Genomic DNA, 21,781 nt, shown 5'->3' on the forward strand with positions numbered 1-21,781 from the left:
GGGAAAGTGCACATCAGTAGCAGCACACAGCTCGTTTCTGTTAGAATGTAAGTACTGTGATTTTATGTTTCTGGTGTTTATTTCGTGTTGGCTCAGTTTAAAAAGTGTTTAAAAAAAAAAAAAAAAGTTATTATCTGTCTTATCAGGTTTTTAAAAAAGAAACAAGTGCTTTTATACCAAACAAGTTATAAGTGGGAGAAATGACAGAAGCTTCACTCACAGATTGTTAAACAGTTTCACCCTCAACTGGACTGAATTAAATGTGTTAATTAGGATGTAATTGATTTTGAAAGCATAATTAGGAAAGTGAAGCTAAATGGGATTGTGGGGAACGTAAGAAACCAAAAAATATAGTAATTAGAAAATATAAATTAATACAAATTGTCGATCACTCAGCAAAATCAGGATATACATCATGAACCAAAGTCCAGTTAATACTAAAAAGACCAGAATGATTAAACACACACATTCACACACACACACACACACACACTCACACACACACACTCACACACACGTCCTGCTTTAAATAATAACATCTATATTATACAGAATTATTGAGAGTGGATTAATAGTGAATAATTCAGGTTAAAGCGCTCATGCGGCTCGATATTGTGGAGGATATTGAAGCTTCCTGAAATTTCACAGTGTTTTCAGAGAGTAACTGGTATACAGAGCAGATGCAGAGGTAAAACACACACACACACACACACACACACACACACACACACACACACACAAACACAGAGTTCTTCCGCTAACCATTAAAAGAAAACACCAAAATCTTTCAAGCTAATTCCTCTCCGACGTGTCTGCAGCATCCTTCTATTACCACCAGTATTGAGGTGCTCGGGTGCTAATAAAAATACACAAGCTCCTTCAATTGTGCATGTTGGAACCCCGGTCAGGTCAATAGCACAGCTGGAATTTGAACTTGACATCTCAGCGGTGGATCTCATCTCACGCTCAAGCATTAGACCACTGCGTCAGCCGAGCACCCCGAAATCTGTACTTTTGCTTAACCAATATTTTACAACTCAGAACTGTAAACGAGGAACAAAACAGGCAGCGAGGGGTCCAGCGTTATGATCTGATTTGCAACTGACCCTGAAGTAGCCGTTAGATTTTACTGTGGCTAATTGGTGATGCATTTGACCTATATTGCTGCTCATAATTATTTCTTCCTCCTGCTCCTCTTACGTTTTAGTTTTATTTATTTTATTTGCATCCTTTTATTTGTTTGCTTTAGAAGTTGGTTTGCCTTTTTTCCCCCCAATACTAGATTTTCGATCTGTGACCCAAACAGTAAAAGTTATTAAACTAATAGACATTTTACCTTGTGCTTTTGAACAGCTTGTTTGGTTAGGTTGGCATGAAGCTCATGCTGACAGTGCAGCGAGAGTATATTAATAGTAATAAATTCGGGGTTGCAGCAGCTTTCCAGTATTAATTTAACTTCTCATCCCGGTCCTTCACCTGGTATTGGCTTCATCATCCGATTATTGATGATTATTATTAAAACTGATCGATTATTTCGTTAAATTCTTCCAATGTTGAAACCACATTTATAAACAAAAGTAAAAATCTATAAATGATCACAAACTCACTTCATCATCACAAAATAACAGTACGAACGTCTGCAGGCTTCCACCTCTGACTACAACTTCAAACTGAGGTTTGTTTAGTGCTACACACACACACACACACACAGCAAGTACCCAGCAGATCTGAACTCGTTACAGTTACCGAGTTGTGACGTTGTGTATATCTGAAGAGCAGATGCAGATGAAGCAAAGGCAAAAGTATTAGCACCCCTTAAGTGTGTGTGCATGCGTGCATGCGTGTGTGTGTGAGAGAGTAAATATCTGCGAGTGTGTGTATTTGCTGTGTAATGCCCATTTGGTGAGTGTAACTGATGCGATGGCTTCATTTCACGGCCCGCATCGGCTCTTAAAATGCATAGTAGGTTACACACACACACACACACACACACACACACACACACAGTGTACACAGAGTAGGGTGGGCCATGCAGCTGAATCCAGTTTCGTGCGTGTTGGTGTGTGTGTGTGACCCCAGACTTGCAGTAATCCATCAGTTCAGATTGAGCAGGTACACACACAGTCGGCTCACACGTGCTTCCTTCTCATGATCCGGGTTCTAGAGAGACAGGTTCCTTTTAACACACACACACACCCATACAGGGGTTCTGGGTGTCTTGGGGGCATGTTGGGGCCAAACCTGGTAGTGCGTATATGTGTGTGTGTGTGTGTGTGTGTGTGTGTGTGATTGCTCTTCTAGCGGCTGCTGTTCTTGATGGCTTCCTTGGCAGCTACAATCAGTGGCGTCAGACTGGACAGCGGTTTGGCCAGCTTCAGGAACGAGTGCTGCAACATACACACACACACGTGAGATATATTTACTCAGAAATGTATTTATTTGTGTACAGTTGGAGTTTGATCCTGATCAGGGTTGTGTGGGCAAAAGGTTCCAGTCTGTGTGTGTGTGTGTGTGTGTGTGTGTGTGTAAAGTTTTACCTGCAGCAGTTCTTTAGCAGATCCTCGGCGGTCCACGTCCATCTCCAGACAGCGGTTCAGAAAATCTCTGAACACGGAGGATAATCGTTCAGGGTTCTGCAGCTCTGGAGTTCCATTAGTGGCAATAAGATACAGCGCCTACAGGTGGAGACACAGAGAAATGCAACTGCATTTAGAATTAATACTGAAATACAGACGATCATCCAAGACACACTGTGTTATTGAACAGGATAGACAGACAGACAGACAGATAGATAGATAGATAGATAGTGTGTGTGCACGTACTCTCAGTGGGTTCTCATTCAGGTAGGGCGGTTCTCCCTCCACCATCTCTATAGCCATGATGCCCAGACTCCACACGTCCACTTTCGGGCCGTAGGCTTTTCGGGTCACCACCTCTGGAGCCATCCAGTACGGGGTGCCCACCATGGTACTGCGCTTGTTCTGTTCCGGGGTGATCTGGGCACAGAACCCGAAATCCGCTGCAGGTTGAACAGAGGGGGGAAGATGTGGGGAGGGAGGGAGATGAAGAAACTGTTAGAGGTTGAAGTGATGGGTGAGCTTGTGTTTGTATGAGTGTGTGTGTGTGTGTGTGTGTGTGTGTGTGTGTGTGTGTGGCGTACTGAGTTTAACCGATCCGTCCATGCCCAGCAGGATGTTGTCGCTCTTGATGTCTCTATGAATCACCTGATTGGAGTGCAGGAAGTCCAAGGCCTGCAAACACTGCAACACACACACACACACACACACACACATTTGTATTTATATATAACAGTTTTGATTTGTGATTATTCAAGCAGAAATTCTCATCAAAGGACGGCACAGTGGCTTGGTGGGTAGCACTGTCGCCTCACTGTGGTGTGGGTCCTTTCTGTGTCTTTGTAGCAACAGTCTGGGGAAGGACCTTTTCTATCCCAGTGTAACCTGATCCTTTTCCACCTAGGGCTTCTGGTCAAGCATCAGAGCCTAACCTCACATAAATGAGCACAAATCCCCACAGACACACTTCCCAGAGTAGTGGACAATCAAAGCAAGAGTGGTGTGGGTCCTTTCTGTGTGGAGTTTGCATGTTCTCACTCCACTAAAGTCAGCCTAGGTGTGAGTGTGTATGTGTATCTGCCCTGTAATGGACTGGCAACCTGTTTGTGGTATTTTCTGCCTTCCCAGCGAATAAGACCCACCGCGAGCCTGACCATGTTAAAGCGGTGGTAAAACAGACGATGAATGAATGAATGAAATTAGAATCGTGAAGTTTGACTTTAACAGAAACACGCACTTCTGGTGGTTAAAAGTGGAACTGCGTGTTATTCTGAATTATTCGTTAATTTGTAAACAGTGATAGTAAATCATTAGTAAGGTGTGTGTGTGTGTGTGTGTGTGTGTGTGTGTGTGTGTGTCTTACCTCTCGACACACTGCAGCGATCTGTCCTTCATCCATGCAGGTTTCGGTCACCACGTCGGTGAGAGAGCCGCCCGCTAAGTACTCCATCACTACCCACAATTCATCACCCACTAAATAACTGAGATACACACAGAGACACAAACGAAGGAAGATGAGTCTGATTACGACAAACAAACTCTATATCACCAAAAGTATGTGGACACCCCTCCTAATCGTAAAGTTTAGGATTTTCAGCCACACCTATAGCTACACAAGGCATAAATAATATACTTTCAACTTTGTAGCAACAGTCTGGGGAAGGACCTTTTCTACCCCGGTGTGACCGTTGTTCTGTGACTAGCTGAAGTGGAAGGCTGATCCAGGCCAGGGCTTTCGGTCAAACATCAGAGCCTGACCTCACATAAAAGAGCGCAAATCCCCACAGACACTGACCATGTGCTTGCTGGACATCCTATTCTGAAACATGGTCATTCATTTGGAAAAGCATTTGTGAGGTCAGGCTAATGCTGGATGAAAAGACCTGGTTCACAGCCAAGGTTCCAATTAATCCCAAGAGTGTTTAGTGGCTTTGAGGTCATGATTCTGTGCAGGTCATTAAAGTTCCTCCTCTTTATTATTGAGCTCAGTTTGACAACAAGGGTGCATTCAAGGCGGAGCAGGAAGGGACCTTCCTCAAACTGTTGCCACACGTTGGAGGCAGCACGTAGACCAGCAAATTTCCAGCAGATTTGGAAGTGGATCTGTGACACAGCACCAGTACGCTGAAGAACGTGGCTCATGTTTGTGGCCCTTCATTCTGAATGACTTTCGGCCCCTGAACAGAACGAATGAAAAACGCTACAGCACGTCTCACCTGTCCAGATAATTAACGATGTTGGGGTTCTTGTTTTCCCTCATCACCAAAATCTCATTGATGATCAGCTCTTTCTTCGGCTGCTGCTGCAGGTTCATCTGCTTGATGGCCACCTGAGACGTGGAGAAGGTTTTATGGGGGTGAACGTGTCCCTCATATTATTAATTAAACATTATAAACTTAATAAACATAATATTATAATATTCACCTCCTGTCCTGTCGCGATATCGATGGCTGTGTAAACTGTTCCAGACGCCCTGATAAAAAAATATGAAGGTCAAACAATTGAAGGTCAAACAAGAACCAGGGGCGCAGGGTCGGGACGGCAGGACTCAGCCAGCCCTAGTGCTCAAATCCATTGTGTTGTAATTTCACCAAGCAGATCTCATAAGCATCGACTCGTTGGCCTAAAGTATGTGGACACCCGACCATGAGCTTGTTGAAATGTGTTTGAAACCTCCAGGTTTAGATTCATTTCTCCTCTAATCTATAACTACTGTTCCTGCTGCTTTCAGGTCGTCCTGCGACTCTTTTCCTCTAACTGCTGGTATACTGCTCGGTTTGTGAAATCCTCTCAACCGAAAAACACAGACGCCACAACCCCCCCTCCCCAAAACGTCTATGCCAATGTCTATTCTGTATCATGTGAGGGTGGGGGGTCTGTTAGATGTTCGGCCAGACAAATGCTGTCACCTATTCACTAACTGGGCACAAATTCCCATACACTCAGCTTCTCACTCCGTTTGTTTTTAAAACGGGTGTCGGACGAGCTCACGGTCAGGAATCCAAATATTTTTGGCTGTGTAGTGTACGTTACCATAAATAAAAAAATTGTGTGTGAGCGTGTGTGTGTGTGTGTGTGTGTGTGTATGTGTGTGTGTGTGTGTGTATACTTACCCTTGTCCTATTTTTTCGAAGCGTGTGTATTTCTTTTTCGGATCCCCAACACTGACGATGCTTCCTAAAAAACAAACAAACAACAAAATCAGTGAGAGAGAAAGTTTGAACTCAAAGGCTGCGTAAACACCCCCAGCCCCCCCCCCCCCCCCCCCCCCCCGACACGCCCGACCCCAGTGTCCAATCAGAACCCTGATACTACAATAATAATATGTATAAATGTTACAGTATTTAACTGGCCAGCACAAGCACGGAACAGTCCTGTGTGGATCATCGCGGCGTGTGTGTGGTGCAGCGCGACCCCGACAAACCCAGTAACATATTCCAGTCAGACGTACGGAGTCGTTCGAGGATCTCCTCGTCGGTCATCTTGGATTTTTTTCTCTGCCGGTCGGTGTGTCGGTACAGCGTGCTGGACGTGGTGGTTTCCTCCGGCTGAACCTGCGACTCGGGCGGGGTCGTGACCTCTTTAACAGGCTCAGGTGTTGCGGCGGGTTCGATTACGGAGCGCGTGTAGATCTGAGGAAAAATAATATCAGATTTCAGTCACCAGTTCAGCAGAATTTACACCAGTCTGTTACGCTCCTCACAACCTCTGAGACCCGGGTTCGAATCTCAGCAGTGCTGTCGGCCGGCCGGGCGCCACAGACATGCTGACGCTAACCCCACACTACGTCTCGAGGGCAAAGCCCTGTGATGGTTTGGTGACCTGTACAGGTGTTTTCCACTGGAACCGAACCCTCCAAGACCCTGACCAGGATAAAAAAATGTTTTCTGCTTTCTTTTAGATACTGTTTTTTAGTTCTGTTGTTTTTTATCCTGGTCAGGGTCGCGGTGGGTCCAATTAATTGGGCGTAGGGCAGGAGACACTCTGGACAGGTTGCCAGGTCATCACAGAACACACACACACTTTTTAAGTAGCTCCAGTTATCCTGACTGCAGGTCTTTGAAGTTGTGGGAGGAAACCCATGTGGACACAGGGAGAACATGCAAACTCCACACAGAAAGGACCCGGACCGCCTGCCGGGGGCATCGAACCCAGGACCTTCTTGCTGCATCAGGATTTTGAGTGAATGTTCTCACACTTGACTTTTTATCTGAAGTGACTTTGTGACAACCATGACCAAATACCCAGCGGTTAAGGTACCGGACTAGTAATCAAAAGGTCACTGGTTCAAGCCCCACCACTGCCACGTTGCCACTGTTGGGCCGCTAAATGCCGAAAATAAAATGCAAATGTAAGCAACGGAGGGGTAAGGGCCTCGCTCAGGGGCCCAACAGTGCCAGCCTGGCAATGCAATGTCTCATTAGAGTCCGGGACCCTAAAAGGCGTGGCACTCCATGTCTGTTAGGCAAAAAAAAACACACTCACAGATTTAGTGTGCTCTGGTCTGGGCGCGATGATGGGTGGCACCTCATCGTCCTCCTCTTCATCTTCGTCCTCCTCCTCCTCTTCCTCATCCTCCTCCTCAGACACAGGAGGGGCGATGGGGGGCTCGGACGCCGTTTTAGCACCCTGCTGCTACACACACACACACACACACACACACACACACACAAAGACAACGACGTTAATACTGTAGCTCTTGAATAAACAAAAACTGATTCCACCACCAGGGGGCAGCACCACAGCTTTAATCATGACTGTGTTCCAATCCAGCTCTAAACCACCGTCTCCACTCCCCCTTGATTAAGGGGACTTCAGACTTTCCAACAGTCTTTCCGTGTTTATTCGTTTATTCTTTCATTATTTCATCTTCATGTAGCGCTTCATCCTGATCAGGGTTGTGGTGGGTCTGGAGCCACGTACAAGAGTAACAGACCTATCATATTGTATCATATCATGCACTATATGACCAAAAGTATGTGGACACCTGTTCATGAGCATGTATGACCTCTTAATTCAAAAGGCCTGCCTCACGATCAACGTTCCAATTCATGCCGAACGGATTGAGTTCAGCACTACTAATTAAGCCATATCTTCATGGACTTACTTTTGTGCACAGGGGTGCAGTCATGCTGAAACAGGAATGGGCCTTCCCCAAACTGTTTCCACAAAGCACTTATACACCTATAACTTAAAAATTAGGAGCGGTGTCCTTATATTTTTGGCCTTACAGTGTATTCACACTGATCACAGTTTTTACTGCTGCCTAATTTTTTGGTCTTTGTCTGTTAGGAGTTTTGTATGTTCTCCTTTCGTTAGCATAGATATCCTCATGTTATGCCAGTCCAAACAGAAACATGCAGAAGGTGGATTGGCTGCAGTTAATTGCCCTCGCCCAATAATCGTCGCCCTAGCCGCTTCATATTCCCTGCTGGCACCACTGACCCACTGCGACCCTGGTCAGGATGAAGCGCATGAAATGTAAAAATGCATGGGCATGAGAATGGGCAAGTGTTAATGGTGCCACCAGCCTGGTAGAGACTGGGTGTGATGATCCGGACCTGGACTCGCCTCCCTGGCATGGTACCAGTGACTTCTAGTGTGTAACTGAGGTGCCGACATGAGTAGACGAGGAATATAGAGAGTACAGTGTGTTCCTCCGTACGCCTTAAAGCTCTAAAAATCATACAACATACGGCCAAAAGTACTCGGACGCCTAGGCTACTTACAGTACTGTGACAGTTTACAGTCTGCGCAGTTGAGGGTTAAGGGCCTTTCTCAAGGGCCCAAGAGTGGCAACCTGACAGTAGTGGGGCTTGAACCAGCAATCTTCTAATTATTAGTCCAGTACCTTAACTGCTAGGCTACAACTTGCCCATTTAAAAAACAAACAGTATTAAAACAGAGTGATCTCAGTCTCTTCTCACAAGAGTTTGAAGTGTGTCTGTGGGAATTTGTGGCTGGGCGCTGATTGACCAGTCGGTGTTCCGGTTCATCCCAGAGCTGTTGAGTGGGGCTGATGTCAGGGCTCTGTGCAGGACACTGGAGCTTTTCTTCACACATAGCATTCCCTTTATATGACTGATTTATTACACCTGGTAGTGACTGTTGTGTATGAAAAACATGAATTCAGTCATTAAAGGTGGCGTCCCAATACTTTTGGTGGTGTGGTGTTTGTGTCTGTGTGGGCGTGGTGCTCGCGGAGCAGAAAATGAAACTATGAATGTAAATAAGAGCGAGCGCATTTCTGTACTGGGAACTTTTATATGATTTTAATGCAGAATTCCTTTGAAGTTTGACATCAAAGAGTGTTTGATGTCATTAATTAATAAACTCAGGTGTGATTGTGTGTGATTCTGATGAATGATGAGGCGCCGGCGGTGATAACGAAACAGAACCGTTTCTAATATCTCACGTCTGAGAGAGGAAACTCACTCAACCGGTTTCACGTTTAAACACAACGCCAACCGTCAGGAAACACACACACACACACACACACTCACACACACACACACACACACTCACACACACACACACTATGGACGGTGTGAGCACAGTAGATGTTCACAGATTCGCTCCCCTGTGCACAAACCATGAAGCTGCAGCGTCCTGCACAGAGCCCTGACCTCAGCCCCACTGTACAGCTCTGGGATGAACCGGAACACCGACTGATCGATCAGCGCCCACCATTCAAACACGGCGTCTGTTAAACCGTGGCAACCAAACACCCACATGCGAAGATGATGCTTCCGGTGTGAACGCAGGGCGACGAGCGATCAGCGATTCAGGCTACAGGAGGGGAAAATCGCCGGCTGTCTGAATTAGCTTCGATCTCAGTGAGGGGGTCAGGCTCGAACCCGTCGACTGGTCCTAATAATTAAAGATTAAACCGAACGTCCATTAATAATCTCTTTATCTGCTCGAGCGCTAATCAATATTTCAGGCTCTGAAAGCATCTGGAGCGTCTGAGTTATAAATAGTTGATGGGCGACCGGAGCAGGAAACTGGACCTGTCGTATCGGAGTTTCTCGGCGGGCGGGGCGGGGCGGGGCGGGGCACAGACTGGATGATGGTGAGCAGGGAAAGTTCAGTCAGGTGTTAGTGCCAGATGAGAGGAAACAGATTCAAATAGAAACAGATTTTACCTTGTCGTATAAAGCGCTGCAGGTTCTAAGGCTGAGCGGCGGCCCGGAGGACAGGAGGCGGTTCTGAGTGATCGAGAACGGGAGGATCATTTATAACTCAGCACAGAGACGCACAGCATTCAAACAAGCACAAACAGGAGGACATGGAGGGAAGAGGGAGGATGAGGAGGGAAGAGGGAGGATGAGGTGGGGCGAGGGAGGACGAGGAAGGACGAGGAAGGAAATGGACGTTTATGACAAGACTTATTAAACGTTCCATTAATTTGGAAAATCAGAGCTGCATTTCCTTCTGCTTTCATTTTAATGTGCAGCCATAAATAAAACAGGATGTAGTGCAGTGAGTGCAGTAAATGCAGTAAGTGCAGTGAGTGCTGTGAGCGTAGTGAATAGTGAGTTTAGTGACTGCAGTGAGTTTAGTGAGTTCAGTAAACACAGTGAGCTTAGCAAGTTCAGGAGATGCAATGAATGCGGTAAATGCGGTGAGCGCAGTAAACACAGTGAGTGCACTAAGCGCAGTAAATGCAATGAAAGAAGTGGCCATAGTGCATGAAGTGACCGTATTGAATGCAGTCAATGCAGTAAATGTAGACTGAAAGGACAGTGCAGTGAGTGTATAGAATGCAGTGAGCACAGTGAACATAGTGAATGCAGTGGGCGCAGTGAGTTCAGGAAGCATAGTGAATCCGGTGAATGCAGTGTGCAGGGGGTTTTGGTCTGTTGGTCTTGGATTCTGTAAAGTTGCTTTGAGACAATGTCTACTGTAAAAAGCGCTATATAAATAAAGTTGACTTGACTTGACTTCCACAGTGACCACGGTGAATGCAGTGAGTGCAGTAACTGCAGTGAAGGCAGTGAGTGTGTTGAATGCAGTAAAAGCCGCGAGTGTAGTGCAGTGATCCTGCAGTAAATGCAGTGAATGTAGACTGAAAGGACAGTGCAGTGAGCGCAGTGAGTGTATTGAATGCAGTGAATGCAGTGAGTGCAGTGAAATGCACACTGAAAAGCAGTTACAAGAACTAACAGAACATGATGCTGCAGGTTTTTAATATTTTATATTCACCTTCATTATAATCATTATAATTTAATCACCGTGTAAATAATTTACAGTGCATTAATAACTCCTCAAGATCCCGCCGGGGCCACGTCACAGATAACTGTGCAGGACACGCCCTGAGTTCTTGTCTAATAACTTTAATACTTTAGAGATTGTAAATAGCCAGACTAGCACACGCTACCTCTGACACGCGCATCGCCTCGAGCGGACAGCAGGAGTCACTGCTGCCACGAAACTGCACGTGATTCCCCGTCTGCCCTCCCCTCCTCAGACACGGCCGATTCTGTCTGCGAGCGCTTGACCGAGCGGGTGGCACCGTGTGAGTGTGATGATCAGGAGGAAGGGGTTTAGGGGTTTAGGGAGTTTAGGGATGTGATCTCAGTGAATCATGAATCAGGTGATTCATGGAGCCGAATCAGTCGGTTCAAATCAAACCGGGGTGAAACGGAAATGAAACACAGTAGAAATGGAAGAGGATCTTACCAGCGTGTTGGCAGCGATGTAGCCGTGAGCCGATTTATCTGCAGGACAAAAACCACAGCGGGTTAGATTCCTAACGTAAACACAGCTCGCTGAATTCTGATTGGCTGAGAGCTGTAGCCACGTTACACCCATAACCACATACATACACCCGTTCAGAACTGAATCAGTACCTGGTTTGGGTCATTTACAGGCTGTAAATACTAACACCAGATCCAGTGTGTGTGTGTGTGTGTGTGTGATACTGTGTTAATACAGTCTACGGCGTGTGTGTTTACACTACAGGGCCGAATGTTTATGGACGCCCGGCACTTGAACACCACATGCAAACCCGTGTCCTTCATTTGCATACACTCGGTTCCTCTTTCCACTAGAATTTGACTAGAACTTGACCTCTGCTCACTTCCATTAAGCCACAGGGAGATTAGTACAGTCAGGCAGTAGGGCCTGGATCACAGTGGGCATTCCAGTTCATCCCAGACTAATTGGATTGACAGATTCAGCACATCCAACTCACCAAACCCTTTATTTGTCTTGTATACAGATACACGTGTACATTCTCCCTACATATCCCAGCATGTTTGGAAGCTGGGGTCCTTGTATGGCGGCCCTGGAGCAGACAGGGTTGAGGGCCTTGCTCAGGGGCCCAACAGTGGCTGCATAGCAGAGCCTGGATTCTGATTTATAACCCAAAGCTCCACCCAGTAGACTACTGTACCACGGTCATTTCTCTAAGAGTCTGTGTGAAGAAGATTTGGGAGGGTCTATACGTGACCGAAAGTATGTGGACACGTGTGTCTGTGTGTGTGTGTGTGTGTGTGTGTTACCTCCTGACGTGAAGCTCATGTATTTCTGGTTGTTGACCGTCTCTTTGGAGTCGTAGAACTTGAGAACGTCTATGACAGCCTGAGGATTCTTCTTCTGCTCCAACTTCGTGATGTTGGACGTCTGCAGCAGTCGAGCCCATTGCTCCGGGATGCCCTGTCCATGTGTGTGTGTGGGAGAGAGAGAGAGGGAAATTGATGGTTTAGTACACAGCTGAGAACACACACATTTATAAACACACACACACACACACACACACAGAACTTACAGTGAACTCTCCTGTTACTGCGTCGAAGCCGACGTGGATGGTGTGTTCGAAATCGGATGGTAGAGAAATCTCAGGACGTTCCTTTTCCTTCTTCTTATTCGCTACACACACACACACACACACACACACACACACACATCAATCACTTTGCATGTCACATCCTTGCATTGTTCGATTTGGATATACTCGATTCCTCTGCACACTCTCAGACCTCTGTTAGTTGAACTACACCACCAACCGCTTCTTTTCACCAGACAGTGGTGGATTCCTACAGAGAGCTTTAACATGTATGGAAGACATGCTACACTCTCTGTATTCCTCCACCACTCCTACTGATACCTGGAGCCAACAGCAGGAGGCGCTGTGCACCTCAGATTTCTGTAGCTCATCATGCAGACAAATAAAATGTTGATAAAATCGTTTTTTTATGCCGGATGCTCCTCCTGATGCAACCCTTCTATTTATCTGGGCTTAGGAGCTGCACTGAGAGCGCACTGGTGTGTGTCTCTGCAGTGGTTAGGTATTTGTGAGCCCAGCTTGGGATTCAAACCCCCGAACCCCAGGCAGTGCTGGTACCATCAGTGTGGCTCCTACAGCTCTTATCAAGATTTGATTTTTCATACCATTATTATTATGCACATGTGTGTAGTGTGTGTTGTGTATTGTGTGTAGTGTGTATTGTGAGTGTGTGTGTGTGTGTGTTATGTACGTGTCTTACTTTTGTCCCCCCCGGGGAAGATAGACCGAAGGCGAGCTTTTTTGTTTTTCTCCTCTGGAGCCATGGGCAGCGGTTTGGACGAGTGCAGGACAGACGTAGAGTCGCGAGAGCTGCTGCTCATTCTCATGGGGGGGGCAGGAGGTTTCTCCTCAACATCCACACTATCGCACATCTTCAGCCCTTCATCTGCACACACACACACACACACACACACACACACACACGGGTAAATAAACAGAGAGAAACACTCAGAACCAAACTGAAATCAGAACTAAAATTAGAATTAATATTAAAATTGAAATTGGAATCAGAATCAGTATAAGAATCAGAGTTTATATCAGATTTGTTTATATATACTGTATAAGCATCAAAATTTGGAGATTTATTCAGTAAAAGAATCAGAATTGGAAATTAATCAGAATCAGAATCATTATAAGAATCTTTGAAATCAGTTGGAATCAGAATTGGATTTATACTTGGCCTAAAAATGAGAATTAATGTTTTGAATAAGTAAAAGAATCAGAATAAGTATCAGAATTAAAAGAGCAATCAGAGTCAGATTTAAACTTAATATAAGAATCAGAATTGGAATTAAAATCAGTATCAGAATTTTAATTGGAATCAGAATCAGTAAAAGAATCAGAGTTTATATAAACAAAATTGGGTCCTAATGTATTCAGTAAATCAGGACTAAAAATGGATTAATGAATTGTACTGAAATCTTCCAATTCATTTATTTATTTATGTAGAAAATGTTGAATGTTAAAGAATATAATTCATTATTTTGTTTATTTAAAGGTAGAGTTGAATTGTACAGTACAGACAGACACAAACAATGAATCATGAATCATGACACAGCATGTCTGAGTTGATTAAGAACTTGTAATGCTACTAAACTACGAACCGTTTGGAGCTAAAAGAGTCGACTCCTTACTGAGTCAATTGGAACGATTCACTGAAACATTGAGTTTCTTCAAATGACACTACACGACCAAAAGTGTGTAAACAACCCAAAATAAAATCAAAATCAGGAGTTTCAGGAAAATCAATGATGTAAATGCTTCCAACTATGTGGTAACAGTTTGGGGAAGGCCCTTCCTGTCCTGTTATGAGTGTGAGGTCCATAAGGACACAGTTTGGTGGAAGAAAAAACTTTAAAAAGCGTCTAAAGCGGAACCGTCAGCGCACAGAGGCTTTAGTGCTTATCATATGAAAGCAGAAAAAGGGTGTGGCTGTGTGTGATGGTTCAAGGCCCCTCAGTTCCACATAAGCAGAATGTACAGAATCACACACACACACACACACACACTGTAGTGTAGTAAAGTGGTGGATTAGTGGATGAAGTGCTGCATGTTTGTTTGAGTTGAGGGTTCAGACTCCACCACAAGACTCCCACCGTTGGGCCCCTGAGCACCGTTGGGCTTTTAAACACCATTGGGCCCCTGAGCACTGCTGGTCCCTTTATTTTAAGTTGTTTGAATTGTACTGGGTATCAGTTGTTGGTTGCTTTGGATAAAAGTGTCTGCCAAGTGCTTTACAAAACACACACACACTCTCTCTCACACACACACACACACACACACACAAAGGACCTGAAACCTGAACCTGAAGTCTCCGTGGCAACCATAAACAATTTAAGAATAAAAACAACAGTAGAATGGAGCGGCCACATCAGAGCAGCCGCGCCCGCGTCCATTTATTTATGAACTCTTGTGTTCCTCTAACGGACTGCAGTGTGAGAACAGGAGTGTAACACGAGCTGCTGGGTGGGTCATGTGTTCGCATCCCTGTGTGAAAAAAACACACTCCTCCTCCTCCTCCTCATCATCATCCACGTCCTCAAACCTTCATCATCCGTTCATCTCTCACGTGTTCATCCAGGTCACATCAAACTAACACACCACAGGGCCAAAAGTATACGGACGCCTGGTGAGTGGTGGAAAAATACAATTCAATTACATCCACAGTCACCTTCAAAATATTAACACAAATAAATGTGCTACACACACACACACACACACACACACGCACACACACACGTGAATACGCCAGCTGCAAAAATACTTTGTCCTCACACACCCAGGAATCATCCGATCATCCATCCAGCTGGAAAAATCCCCCCAACCCCACACACACACACACACACTCAGACACACACACACTCACCCGCACTCTTACACACACTCAAAATACACACTCACCCCCACACACACACACTCATACACTCACACTCTCTCACACACCCACACACCGCTCCTATTTGAAAAATTCAGCCACAGCCAAATAAAAGTTCCCAAGATCCTCCAGCACCAGAATTTAAGCACCAGGAACTGTTACTGTGAACTATAAAAACAATAAATTTACAACTACTGCTAATAAAAATGTAATATAATAATACTTTTAATAAAAATTAATAAAATACTATAAAAATTAAAAATATAATTCTATTTGATGATATTCTATTTATATAAATTGATGTGTTAGTACAGTGATAATAACACAGTAATACAGAGCGAACTGTAGTGAACATCTAGTTTAGTTTAATGCAGACATGGTAACATCTATCTGTGTGTGTGTGTGTGTGTGTGTGTGTGTGTACTCCCTGACCCAGATTTAGCAAGACCCCCCCCCCCATCCCAATGCTCTTACAGAGTCAGTACAGTGTCCGTCACGTCCTTTTGTGTTTGTGTGATGGGGACACGAACCCAGATGTTTGGAGCCCCTGGATGCTGCACAGTCCAACCTACTCCAACCTACACCAGCCTACACCCACTTCCAGTCAGGGCCCCTGGAGTCCAACTTCACTCACTCACATATAAACATTCACACCTAAAGAACAGTTTTAATGGGTCAGCTTGGGCCCCCCTGCAATATACCGCGCCCTAATCAGGTTTCAGAACTAAATGAATCAGGTTCCAGAACCAAATGAATCAGGTTCCAGAACCAAACCAATCCAGTTCCAGAACCAAACAAATCAGGTTCCAGAACCAAACAAATCAGGTTCCAAAACCAAATGAATCCAGTTCCAGAACTAAACAAATCATGTTCCAGAACCAAATGAATCAGGATCCAGAACTGAAGGTTCCAGTACCAGTACCAAAGATATTGGTTTCAGTCCAAAAACATCCGGGACAAAGGTTTCAGTGCTAGCTCAGTGATTAAGGTACTAAACTAGTAATCAGAAGGTTGCCTGTTCAAGCCCTACCACCACTGCCAAGCCACCACCGTTGGGCCCCTGAGCACGGCCCTTAACCCTCTTCTGCTTGAACTGTATTCAGTCACAGTTGTACGTTGTTTTGGATGAAATCACCCGTTAAATGCTGTAAACGTTTGAGCTCCAGGGTTAAATATTCCAGCTTACTGATCAGGGTTGTGGTGGGTCCAAAGCCTATCCCTGCACCACACACTCACTCATGCCTGATCCCACAGTTCCACACGTTTCATCCCAACACTGTGTGTGTTAGCCGCTAATCAGGGTTACTAAGGGTTACAAGGTTTCTGCCTGGCTAGCATTAGCAACCTGACGCCTACAGGCTGCTACGCTACAGTTGTGGAAATCAAACACACTGGGGATTAGCCGCTACCTCTGCACTAGCGTTTAAAACACCCTCGCCTGATGCTAAACTCGAGGAAGACTCATTTACCGGGTGGCACAGTGGTAAATTACGCTCACCCACTTGTGCTGGGCTCGAGGGTTCGAATCCCCAGCGGTGCTGCATCGTGGACACACCGTGACCCTGACCACTGCTGACATCTTGAGCTCTTGAGTTCAAAATACCAGCAGGCCGGGCGCCTTTACAGACGACGATCTGCTGGTCCGAGGGTGGGACTGCCGGAGGGGTAAAACAGGATCAGGGAATTGGATATGACTAAATTGGGAGGAAACATTGTGAATGTGTAATCTAAATGATGTGAGCGTCTCCATGGTTACGGCGATGGATGTATCCCCTCACACCACCTCCTGCTGGCTGAGAAGAGCCGCAGACTAGCACCTGCACCTTTGAAACGTCTCTACTGGCAGCAGGAGGCGCTGTTACAGCGGCAGTGTGGGAGAAACCCAATCCGACCTTCCCTCCCTCATTCATGGCACATCTGTCAGCAGAAAGAATCACCGCTGGTGTGCGTTAGTCCGCCTTCTAAAGGCTGTTCACACTGTGTCTGTGTGGATGCCTGACCGGCTGATAACACACCCAAGATTCAAACCCTGGATCTCAGCTAGGGGCCTCATTAAAGGGCCCAACAATAGCAGCTTGGCAGTTCTGAGGCTTGAACCCTGGACATTTTATTGAACACTTTGTATAAGTGGAAACGCTCACACAGACACACACACACACACAGCTGAAGCTACTTCCTAGAAGAGTGTGTGTCTGTGTGTGTGAGATAAGTGTATGCAGACCCATCACACACACCACACACACCACACACATCACACACCCTTACACACGATCTATGCATAACCAGAGCAAACTCTATACAAACTCTATATAAACTCTACATGAACTGAACTGAACATGAGCTGAAGGGCAGGTGTAGCCTAGCGGTTAAGATACTGGACTTGTAAGCAGAAGGTTGCCACTGTTGGGCACTGTTGTGCGCATTCAACATAAGATGACAGCCTTTGTATTGTGGGCGCTGATCGATCAGTCAGTGTTCCGGTTCATCCCAGAGCTGTTGAGTGGAGCTGAGGTCAGGACTCTGTGCAGGACGCTGGAGCTTTTCTTCATGCTGGAACAGGGAAGGACCTTCCCTAAACTGCTGCTGCAGAGTTATAAGCAGCTAATGCTGGACCCTGGATGTGTATACCGGAGTGTTTGGAGTACGCTGGGAGTGCGTGGGTGGTGTGAACCGATGATGCAGCACTATTGCTGACACTCGTGTGCATGATGCAGCTTTTATTTCTCCGGTTCTGTTATTAAAACATGAACCTGATTGAGAACAGACGCCTGTGCGGGCCGGCTGCAGAACCCTTGGCTGAGACCTGAGACCTGTGTTCTCATGACTCCCGGTACAGGGCGACTCTGGTACGATTGTGGCTGCAGCTTTCAGGATCCAAACGATGCACCGAAAATTTCTGGGACGCTCAGGTGGTGTGGATGATGTTATTACGCCAACCCACCACCTCTGAGATTAGGGTCGGGTGGTGCTGTCAGCCGGCCGGGCATCTGTACAGACACTGGCTATAAGCCCTGCGGTGGACTGGTGATCTGTCCAGGGTTTTCCTGCTGTAAGCAGCACCCAGGTGGAGCAGCGGGATATTCTGCTAGCACACCAGCTCTGGGGTTCTGAACTCTCAGAGTTCAACTCTCAGCTCTGCTATCAGTCGACTGGGCGCCGCCTAGTGGACATGATTGGCTGCTAGTCTGCTGGGTGGGAAAAGACATGACTAAAAAGTGGGCGGGGTCTTTGAGGCTGTGTAAGGACCCTAGATTTGTAGATCAATGCACCTGTACAGTACGGGTGAATAAGAAGGGGTCGGTGGAGCGCACGCGTGTCGGAGGGAGGGCGTGTCTGGAGAATATACCCTCCTTAAACACTATCGGGGACTCTAGCAGAGGAAGAGGAACTGGCTACGACTAAACTGGGAATGACCAAAAAATACTTTCCTGAATATTCGACAACTTTCAAAATCCGACAGATGATTAAACCGCTGGTGTCATTCAGCATCGTCTCACGACCCCCTGATTCCTCATCACTGATTATAACTGACCACAGCTGCCTGCTTCTCTGTGCCCTTATAAATAGAGCACATTCGACCGCACGCTTTACCAAGTATGTGGAACAGTGGTCTTCTGAAAATGCATCCCAAACTATCACTGTATGCACCACCAGATAGCACCAAAAAAACAAGACATGGGTGACACTGTCTACAGTCAAGTGAGCTTTGCATTGTCATTTGTTTAGAGGTTGCCAGGCGAGAAAGAAACCCCCGTTTTTTTTAAACCACAAAGCATCAAAGAGCTGATCACACGGATCCGGACAAAAAACCGTCAGACGCCGAGCGATCACACGGGGCATCGCTTCAATCATTAAAGAGCCTCGCAGCTCCGAGCGGAAAGCAACACCAGACACGGCCTAGTGTGTGTGTGTGTGTGTGTGTGTGTGTGTGGTGCGCCTGCGCTGACTTGACAGGGCAAAAAAAATCAATCATGCTTTGAAAAAAAAAAAATGAAGTCGGGTCGGAGCAAGGAGGCCCGAGACCAGAGGAACGATAACAAAGAGCTTCATCTCCTCCACAAGCATCCATCCATCCATCCAACCATCCATCCCCACGTTCATCCATTCATCCATCCCTACATTCATCCACTCACCCCCACGATCATCCACTCACCCCCGAGATCCTCCACCCATCCGTGGATCCGTTCTCGTATCCGACGCCGCCCCACTCGCCCACACCTCGACGTTCCTCGAAATAGCCGTTCCTCTTTTTTTGTTACCGTGTACACGCTGCAGCTGCTTCCATTCTATAGCAGCGCACACACACCCGCACACACACACACACACCCGCACACACACACACACTAACAGAGAGGCATTATGTATCCGGATGAGGCGGCACTGACAACACACACAGTCCTCACACATCCACACAGCTGCCCTTCACTCCGCCTCGAACCCTCGCTCCCTTCATCCATCTTTTCTTCTCCGAGGCCCAACGCTAGAGGGGAAGAGGTACAAGAACCCCCCTCCTCCTCCTCCTGCTCCTCATACCTCTCACCTCCCTCCCCTCCTCCTCCTCCCGTCTCCCCTGCGCTCCCTCTCTCCATCTACAACAGAAGCAGAGAACCGATCTCCTACCCGAAACATGTCCTGATCCTCTCAGCCGGGGTGTGTTCGTGGCTCCTCGCGTGCCGTGCGCTCATCCTCCTGGGCCCCGGCGGTGGCGCGTGCGGGCGCGTATGCGAGTGTGCCAGTACGTGTGTGTGTGTGTGTGTGTGTGTGTGCGTTCCTACGACACACAGCTCGGCTCCATTCCCCCGTCAGACCGGTTCCTGACCCCTCAGAGCTGCACTGCCTGGCTCCTGCTCCACTGGCTGCTTGCTGTTCCCTAGCCCGTGATGTCACCCCGTCCTGGAGATCTCATTGGCTCACGGGACGCATACTAATGGGGGCAGCTGCCGGAGGGGAGGAACGGGAGGGAGGAGGGTTCTGCCCCAATTGGTCTGCTGGTTCACAGACGGGCAGGGAGAGCGTTTTGTTCCTCCGGTCGCATTTATTTAAAGGAACACGCCTGCAGTTACCACAGACAAGCATTTCTACACGTCCTGAGGAAACGTCGTAACCTGACCTGATTCAGATTTATACTCTGCATACACGACTAAAAGTATGTGGACGCCTGATTGCAAGCTTGTTGGACGTCCTATTCCAAAACCAAGTGCATAATTATGGAGTCTGGAGTCCAAACCACCCCCCAATTTCCTCAACTTGAAAAAGGCTTCCACGTTTAGGATTCTGGAGTGTGCCTGTTGGGAAGAACGTCTTTATTTGTCATATATACATATACAGATGTACAGTACAGCTAAATCCTTTCTTTGTATATCCCAGGTTGCTTTTGGAAGCTGGGGGTCAGAACGCAGGGTCGGCCATGTTACGGCACCCCTGGAGATGGAAAAGAAAGGGTTAAGGGCCTTGCTCAAGGGCCCAACAGTGGCTGCATGGCAGAGCTGGGATTTGAACTCCCAACCTTTCAATTGATAGTCCAAAGACAGTTGATGTGTAAGTGCGGCCTTTGCTGACCGCTCGAGGTGCCTGAGCTGTACCTGGGCGGCTGATCGTGGACGGCAGTGATTGGCTCTCTATTTGTGTCAGACCCCGCCCCTCACAGGTGAAAAGAAGTGCCGGCTGCACGTGTGGGAGGGGGCAAATGACCGCCTCTGCCCTCCCCGATAAGGGTGGAGGCAGAAACTATAATAAAACCACGACTGGATTGATTAGGAACGAGGAGGAAAAAAAAATAAATAAATTAATGAATTAATCAAATTTAAACAAAAATAAATAGTTAAATAATTAAATAATTAAAATCTTAAAATAATTAAAAGAATTAGGATTTTTTTGTAACAGACAGTTTTTGTAAGTCTCTAGCGACCCCGTCTGCACGGTGAGAGACCCCATGTGGGGTGCCGACCCTAAAGTTTAGAACCGTAGTTCCTCATCCTCACCCTCCGTGTACCTTTTTTATTCCTGCCTCACTTACATTAGGTCCAAACTCCCAAAATCTAAATTCCGGGCCGCGTCTACAATCTAAAGATCAAAGGAAACAGAATTCCGGAACTTTGCTGATTGATCTCGGCTCTCCTGCATCTCTCTGGATTCCACTGCGAGCGGCGACGCCAAACCGAAAACCTGCTCCTACCGGCCCTCATTTGCCTATGATGTCATCTTTTTACCGCTCGCTCAGCTGTGATTGGCTGTCGGCTGCAGCATCTGCCCGTGATGTCGAGGCGAGGGGGGCGAGGAGGGGGGGACCCAAAATGAACCCTCCGTCTGACTGATGGAAGGATGGAGCTACGAGGAAACGGGAAAAGGATTCAGCAGCGTGAGGGACGTGAACCTGAGTTCTACGGGCCGTGACTTCTCTGTGCCCATAAACAGGATCGGTTCGATAGCACCCCTCCCTCATGGACCGAGCACATGGAACAGTGGGCTCCTGCAAAGGTTGTAAACAGAAATCCCGAGCTGTTGATTGTCCTGATGGTCAGATGTGATTCAAGAGCCACA

The 21,781-nt window shown here is 46.7% G+C and overlaps 1 protein-coding gene across 2 annotated transcripts; it reads right to left on the bottom strand.

Annotated features, from left to right (window-relative positions):
• Window positions 1–324: 324 nt before the first annotated feature.
• On the bottom strand, window positions 325–20,062 carry LOC134303069 (serine/threonine-protein kinase PAK 3). 2 transcript variants are annotated; one of them, XM_062988326.1, is made up of 16 exons: window positions 19,862–20,062; window positions 13,067–13,252; window positions 12,349–12,449; window positions 12,083–12,236; window positions 11,259–11,296; window positions 9,722–9,784; window positions 7,062–7,211; window positions 6,028–6,208; window positions 5,690–5,753; window positions 5,001–5,049; window positions 4,793–4,905; window positions 3,940–4,057; window positions 3,161–3,260; window positions 2,823–3,019; window positions 2,538–2,675; window positions 325–2,387 (listed from the first exon to the last, which is right to left on the bottom strand). In XM_062988326.1, exons 2-16 carry the CDS (start codon window positions 13,236–13,238, stop codon window positions 2,298–2,300), a joined length of 1,728 nt encoding a protein of 575 aa, XP_062844396.1. In that variant the 5' UTR covers window positions 13,239–13,252; window positions 19,862–20,062; the 3' UTR covers window positions 325–2,297. The 2 variants fall into 2 exon arrangements, with proteins under 2 accessions (XP_062844396.1, XP_062844397.1); XM_062988327.1 differs by lacking the exon at window positions 9,722–9,784.
• Window positions 20,063–21,781: the final 1,719 nt, after the last annotated feature.

Source organism: Trichomycterus rosablanca, chromosome 26, assembly GCF_030014385.1.
Source record: "Trichomycterus rosablanca isolate fTriRos1 chromosome 26, fTriRos1.hap1, whole genome shotgun sequence".
NCBI lineage: Eukaryota > Metazoa > Chordata > Actinopteri > Siluriformes > Trichomycteridae > Trichomycterus > Trichomycterus rosablanca.

Bases quoted from the DNA above. Each gene is read 5' to 3' on its own strand.
- LOC134303069 (XM_062988326.1), bottom strand. From the start codon at position 13,238: ATGTGCGATAGTGTGGATGTTGAGGAGAAACCTCCTGCCCCCCCCATG. The intron at 7,212-9,721 runs GTAAAATCTGTT...GTGTGTGTGTAG, and splicing joins GCAGCGCTTTATACGACAAG to CAGCAGGGTGCTAAAACGGC. The intron at 2,388-2,537 runs GTAAAACTTTAC...TGTATGTTGCAG, and splicing joins CTGCTAAAGAACTGCTGCAG to CACTCGTTCCTGAAGCTGGC.